The sequence below is a fragment of the Penaeus japonicus genome, unplaced genomic scaffold, assembly GCF_977035675.1.
Source record: "Penaeus japonicus unplaced genomic scaffold, GWHDUDI00000001_assembly GWHDUDI00000006, whole genome shotgun sequence".
Taxonomy (NCBI): Eukaryota; Metazoa; Arthropoda; class Malacostraca; order Decapoda; family Penaeidae; genus Penaeus; species Penaeus japonicus.
In genome coordinates, this window is record NW_028234408.1 from 22,071,416 (window position 1) to 22,078,915 (window position 7,500).

At 52.3% G+C, this 7,500-nt stretch overlaps 2 protein-coding genes across 2 annotated transcripts in view; one reads left to right on the forward strand and one right to left on the reverse strand.

The window, feature by feature from the left end:
- Positions 1-7,500, forward strand: part of Sou (required for meiotic nuclear division 5 protein souji) — a 24,056-nt gene that overhangs the window by 4,393 nt on the left and 12,163 nt on the right. The window lies entirely within an intron of this gene.
- On the reverse strand, positions 3,535-4,113 carry LOC147471684 (uncharacterized). Its single transcript, XM_086537752.1, has one exon. It carries the CDS (start codon positions 4,111-4,113, stop codon positions 3,535-3,537), a length of 579 nt encoding a protein of 192 aa, XP_086393878.1.

Genomic DNA, 7,500 nt, shown 5'->3' on the forward strand with positions numbered 1-7,500 from the left:
GGCTTCGGACTCAGAGGGCGAGTCTGCAGCCCCAAGTCGGTTCCCCCAGTTTAGGGTTCCTCCTAAACCGGAAGGATTCGACAATGCCTACCAGATGGTACGGGCTCTGGAAACCCAGAGACAGTGCCGTCTGACGATTAGAATTGCCAGAGACAATGGCATGATAATCGTTCCAAAGGACCAAGCCACCCTCACCTTCCTCCAGAAGACTGACAAGCTTCTGGATGGGCGGAAGGTGAGCCTGTCGGCTCTGACTCCCGAAGAGAGGAAGTCCAAGATGGTGCTTCTTGGCTTTCCTCTGATGTATGACCTCGAGGTCATCACTGCACATTCCAAGGTGGTGGGCGCTTCTCGACTTTTGAAAGGGAAGCACCCAACCAGACAAGTCCTGGTCACTTTGGAGGGAGCTCCAGTTGCGTCCTTGGATCTTGGCAATTGGGGCTCTTACAGACTCAGGACATACGTCCCTGACCCGCTCCGATGCTTCACGTGCCAGAAGTACGGACACCACAAGGCCACTTGCTCTGCAAAGCCGAAATGTGGTGTCTGTAGTCAGGCACACAGAACAGAGGTGTGTCTCAAAGCACACAAAGATGGCAAGCGAGACATCACTGCCAAGTGCCCAAACTGCCATAAAAAACACCACGCCTGGAGCCTCGGATGTTCTGTCAGAAAGGAAGAGGCTCTTCGGCGGCAAGAGATCGTTGCAAAACGACCAGACTTTGTTCCCGCCCCTCTAGGCACGTATGTCTGGGGGCAGAACAAAGGGGTAAGGGCTCCCCCCCCTCCTAAGAGGAAGGAAGCACCGCCCAAAGCGAAACCAGCACCGGACGCCTCCAACACAAAAGAGTTCCCAGCGCTGGTGGATGTTCCAAGTCGGAAACAGACCCGGAAGGGGTCTGGGAACACCTCAAAGGCTACCCCAAGAGCGGAGAGTCCGACTTTGTTCACAGAGAAGGACTTGACGCTCCTGCTGAAGACAGTTGTCACAGCAGTTGCGACGGCATTGGGAAGGACCAGCGAGGAGACGGAGAAGGCAGTCGAGATAGCCATGACGGCAATGACTCAGACCGTCAATGCCCTGAAGGAAAAGGACATGAGGCCCAAGGCCACAACTCCCCCTCCAACTCAGGGCAAGACTCCTTCTCCCACCCCAACTCAGGGCGAGCCCTGTCTCCCCGACAAACCTGCGGCCAAGACCACACTGGCAGAGCCTGCGCCCAAACCCCAAAGGGTGAGGAAGCCAAGGCCACCCAAAAAGAAGGCCAAGGCGACCAGGAATACTCCACCTCCCAGGAGACCCAGCCCTTCCAACTCGACCTGTCCTGACGACAGTGACGAGTCAAGTGAGGAAATCACACTCAGTGTGGAACTCACCAAGGAGTTGTCAGACTCCGAAATGTCTGACGTTACCCACACGGGGGCGTCGGACACAGAGACCGAATACCTTGACGTCAATGACTTAGTGAACGCAGACAAGCACTATGGCCACTAACTTAACCCAATGCCGACGGGCCTGGCGAGAGCTGGCAACCCCCAACTCCGGGCGTAAGGAATATCGCCTGGGTGTTGACGCCGGTTACTGTGACGCGTCACTTGCATCCCACTGGATGGAATAAGAGCCTTACTCGCCGCGGTTTTGATTGCGCGTCCCATTTTTTTGCATTTTAGGTAATGCGTGATTTGAATGAAAGACGATATTGAGTTGACTTTGTGAGGTGCAATACAAGCTTTATCGATGTTATAATGCTTCTAACTCTGAGTCCAGAGTTCATACTCTTTGCTTATGTATAATCTTGTACTATGCGGAATATCATTACCACAATATCATGAGCTAAAGTCAGACTTATACGCAAAATAGGTGAAAGCTTTTTCTTCGATAATTACAACTTCTACCCATGTTGTAAGCTCATAATCTTTCTGTAGCATACTCTTTTACTCAAAAACATCGTTGCCATGGTATCAGGAGGGGAAATGACATATATATGTGCAAGAAAAATAATTTATTCATGTAAAAAAAAAAGAATGAACACAAAACATAAACATAATAAAAATAAAACATACATATATGAAAAAAGATGAACATAAGAAAAAAAAACAATGTATATACAGGAAAAGAAGGGGAGAGGTTCAGAGAGAGAGAAAGTCAGGTTGCAGAGTGCCAGGCCTCAAAGCAACCATAGGTGCACAGACCGACAAGACAGTCTGCGCACCGGCTGCGGGTAGCCTTCCGTACGCCCCTGGCGGAGCACCAGCGGCAGCGAAGACGCTTGCCGTCTGGAACGGACTGAATGGAGTGCCCTCGCTGCTGAAGTCGGGATCGGACCTCACGTGTAGGACGTGCGGCCTCTCTGCAAATCGAGTGAACACTCCTTGTGTCACCGATCATCTGCATCGCCAACTCCATGCGGAACTCCTTCTGTGGCATCCTACCCCCCATGGTACGATACACGGCGAAGGAGTTCACAAGGGCAAGGTCAAAGAGGAAGAAGAAGATCTTCCTATACCACACCCTCGACTTACGAGGGGTGGAGTATGAGGCGGAGAATTGGTCCCCAACGTCGACGCCCTTCATGCCAACATTGTAGTCGGCAACGACGCGGGGCTTCCCTCCCTCCTCGACCTGAGCGTTGTGGACGGTGGAGAGCATCGTAACAACGTTACGGTCCCTCCACTGTAGAGCAAGCAACCCTGTGTTGCTGCTCCTATAGTCCACGTCGCCCCTCCTTTTCACAGTGAGGTCACGGGGCATCCACTTACGTGACACCCTCACTGTCCCCACTGCATTAGTCCGTCGGGACTGGAGAATGTGGAAGAGAGATGGGGAAGTGTACCAGTTGTCTACAAAGACACAGTACCCTTTCCCCATGCTACTACTCATCTCCAACAAGTCCAGGACTGCCTTCGTCGAGGCCGGCACAGTGCTCTTATCCTGGCCCGTATAAATCCGGAAACACGACGTGTAACCGCTGGACGGGCCAGTACTGGCCGACAATTTATAAACCTTCAACCCGAACCGTGCCCGCTTGTTCTTGTTGAAGGTTACAAACCTCAGTCTCCCGTGGAACTTCCACAAAGACTCGTCAATGGCGATGTCTTTCTCGGGGACCAAGGACTCAACGAAAGCAGTGTTGAGGGCGTCTATAACCGGGCGGAGCTTCCACAGACGGTCCTCGGGAACCTGTTCCCCATCCTCCAGATGCGCGAAATGGAGGTGGGTTGTCAGGTGGTCAAACCTATCCCTGGACATCGTCTGTGGAAAAAGCTCGACGCGAACAGTTGGATGGTGGGACCAGAAATCCCGGTAGCACGGGATCTTGTGGAACCCCATGGTCACCCGCAAGCCAAAGTAAGCCATCAGCTCCTCCTTGGACATGGGAGTCCACTTCCTCATATGAGGGGAGACAGGAGGAGAGATCCCTGCATACCTAGAAGCAGACAAAAAGCAAACGTCAGTAAAACAATTCCATAAACGGGTTATATACACTCAAACTGTAATAATATAGGAGACAATAACAGTGAAAAATTACAAACTCACCTATTGGTCTCGCGGATGATATGCTGAAGGAGATCGTCCGTGAAAAAACACTGGAAGATCTCAAGGGGGCTGCTGGTTTCATCCAGGTCTGCCTTGACCCCAGGAGAACCAGCAAACCCGAACCTTTTCGGGACGTTATCCCTCTTTCGCCAAACGAAATTAGGAGTCCCAGGTTCGTTCCTACGCCACACTTTGGTGGCGAAGGTTGACAAAGGCTCGTCACTGTCTAGGGTCGTGTCCGCCTGGCTGACATAGTCCAGCTCGTCCTCCGAGCTTGTACTATTATCACTGTCCTCCTCTGCCCTGCGAGGAACGTATTCGTCCCCGCTACTCTCCCCGTCAGAGGAAAAGTCGGGGGACGTCAGTCTTCGCGAGGCAGAGGAGGCAGGTCTGCGGCGTAACCCTGATGTTGATGGCTGAGGCTCATCAACATCATCAGAACAGGAGGAGGGGAGGAGGAGCGTTTGGCGCTGTCTCTTCGGAGCCATGTCGAGTGATTCTATGGGGGTCGTTGACCTCCTTTTATACCCGAGGTTTGCCCCAATCTCCCGCCAGGTGACCGGTGGCAACGTCATATCGAAGTACGTGGAGGAAGTTGGCCAATCAGGTCAATGGAATGACGTTGTATCCTGTGACGTTGGTCTCACGCGATTTTACGTAAATGGTGACGCTTTGTCACGTGACTCACGTGACTCACGTGACAAAACGTCATCATGACGACACATGCCGTGATGTCGGTCGCACGTGACGTCACGTGAATGATGACGCGCGATTCACGTGACAAAACGTCACGTATGTGACGTCACATGCTGTGACATCACACGCTGTGACGTCACACGCTGTGACGTCACACGCTGTGACGTCACATACGTGACAAGGAAACTCAGGTAAGATCTCTGCTTTTACCTGTTTACTTTACCTGCCGCCCGCTGTTGCAATGGCGGTGCACGGCAAAGGCAGAAATTGCGTAAACATAGTGTCAATAAACAAATTTGTTTTAAAGACATAAAATAACCTTATTTCGATTATATTTTGCCTTAGAACACTCCCGTATATCATTCTCCATCAACTGGAATATTTACAGACACGTCACACGAGTGTGACGCCCGTCGTTGACGATTTGCTGGTGAGTCACACCGGTGTGACATACCGTCGTCGCGCCCTATTTGCCGCGTCACACGGGTGTGTCACCCGTCGTTATTGGGTTAAGCATACTGCAGTGGAACATCAACAGCTTCTCCCCTAGGGCCGCCCTTCTCCACGCGATCGTGCGATCTCGGAACATTGATGTTGTCATGCTCCAAGAGACGCTAACAGGGGAATCTGTACGCTTCTCGGGATATCATCCCTTTGTGCTACCGAGTACGCAAGGTACCAGAGGCCTGATTACCCTTGTGAAGTCGACTATCCCCTGCTCCCTGATTGCCGATCCTGGGCAGTGCAGAGAAGGTGTCGAATCCCTTGCTGTTGAGATCCATTTGGCCGGGGGTCCTCTCAAGCTGTACAATGTATACAGTAGGCCAAACTGTAGGGGCTTAGATATCAGTGAAGCCTGTGCTGCTGCAGCACATGAGCTAATTCTTATAGGGGGGGACTTTAATGCCCACCACCCTATACTGGCTCCCACTCAGAGACGTGATATGGCAGGCTGCCATATAGCCGAGGTGCTAGAGTCATGCCCAGAGATTGCTCTTCTCAACAGCCAGGAGCCTACGCATGTTGGCGGGGGGGTCCTTGACCTCACCTTTGTCACTGCGGCTCTGGTCGAGAGAATTAGTTGGTCTGTGGACAACACTGCCACGAGCGATCATTATGGGATAGTCACCACCATCTTGGATGCTGGCCCGGCACCCATGCCCCAGCACAATCCTCGATGGAAGGTGGAAAGAGCCAACTGGAAAGCCTTCCAGGAGGCTCTGGCCGTGTGCCTCAGAACCAGTGACTCCTCACTTAATGATAATGTGGACATACTTGAGGCCAGACTAGTAAATGCCATAGACGAGGCAGCCTCAGAAACCATCCCCAAAACTCGTCAGTGGTCCAGGTGTTTCAAGGACTCCTGGTACTACAATGATGAGATTAAGGAGGTTAACCACAGAATCAATATGTGCAGAAGACACTTTCGCAGACAGAGAACTCCCGAGAACCACACTCTTCTAAGAGAGGCTCTCAGGGATGCTCAGGAAACTGCTAAGAGGTTAAAGCAGGAAAAGTGGCTGGAGTGGTGTGAGTCCTTTGGCCACCAAACCTCCCTTTCAGAATTGTGGAACCGTATCAGACGGGCCACGAATCGCTCAGCCCCCAAAAAGACCCACCATGACCCGCGGTCGGAGGCGGAGAGACTGGCACTCGAGTTCTCTGCTAGAACAAGTAGCGTCGGACTACCAGCAGAGCTGAGGGCATGCCAAGAACAACTGCTCCCAGGCAGGCATGCCCTCATCAGAGCAAAGGCGGTCGAGCCTGATGATACAGATGCCATGTTCTCTCTGAGGGAATTACGGCGAACATACAAGTCCAGTTCCCGGTCAGCCCCGGGTAGCGATGGGATCTCCCACCCCATCATTTCCCACCTAGGACATGAAGGTGAGCTTGCACTTCTGCATCTCATCAACAAGTCCTGGGAAACTTCCTCACTGCCACAGTGCTGGAAGAGGGCTGATATAATTCCCGTCCCCAAACCAAAGGAGCCAGGACGGTACCGCCCCATCTCCCTGCTTAGCTGTCTAGGAAAGACAGCAGAGAGAATGGTACTGAATCGGCTCCAATGGAAGCTGGGACCTCCACATGAACACCTACACGGGTTCACAAGGGGCAAGAGCACTACCCACAGCATTGCCACCTTACTGAGCACTGTCAGCAGCAGCAGCGCTGTCATTGTCTTCCTTGACCTGGAGAAGGCTTTTGAACTGGCAAACCCGTTAGCCATTCAGGAGATCCTGATCCGCAAGGGAATCAAAGGCAGGCTGCTTGCCTGGATTGGCGATTACTTTCGGAACAGAACTGCCAGAGTGAAGTTCCAAGGTCACCTTTCCAGGCATTTGCCTCTAGAGAATGGCACCCCTCAAGGAGGGGTCCTTAGCCCGGCCCTGTTCAACATCCTCATGTTAAACATTCTCGACATTCCACTCCCAGCGGGGTGCACGATCATTTCATATGCAGATGATCTAGCAATTATCTCCACTGGGAGAAGAAATGTGAATCCAGTCAGAAAGGCCCAGCGTTGTCTGGACCTAATAACTGAGGAATGCTGCAGAGTCGGGCTTAAGATCTCAGCAGCCAAATCGAAGGCAATGGCGCTGAAGCATGATGTCTGTGATCAAAGACTGCGAGTCCAAGGTCTAGAGCTTGAGTGGGTACACGTCTACCAATACTTGGGGGTATGGATCGATAAGAACCTCACCTTCCGCTCCGAGATCAAACATCTCTTAGACCGGACCAAGGCAAGGCTCTCTGTCATGAGAGCTCTGTCTGGGCGGCGCTTAGGGGCTGGACACCGCGTACTAAGATCTTTTTACGTGCACGCTGTCCGTCCCATTGTGGACTACGCCTCCGTCGCCCTGATCACAGTAAAACCTGGACTCAGGAAAAGACTCGACATAATGCAAAACGAAGCCGCCAGGATTATTCTGGGTGCCCCTGTGTGGGCTAAGGTTACTAACCTCCTCCTGGAGGCCAAACTCTTTCCCCTGGACACCCGGATTGATCAGATGGCGGCCCAGTTCCTTGCAAATGTCCTACAGTCCCCACTGGACTCGCAGCTAAGACAGAGAGTGCAGCGTCGGCTTGCACAAAACCAAGAACTCTTTGCTAACAACACCTGGCTGTCTCAGACAACCAGAGTGCTGAAACGCTTTGAGCTCAAAGAGACACTACTGATCAAGGGCATGGACCATCCCCACCCTGACTATGTCTCAGCCCCGCCGTGGGCACGATCCTTGATAGAATTCTCTGTCATGAGTCTA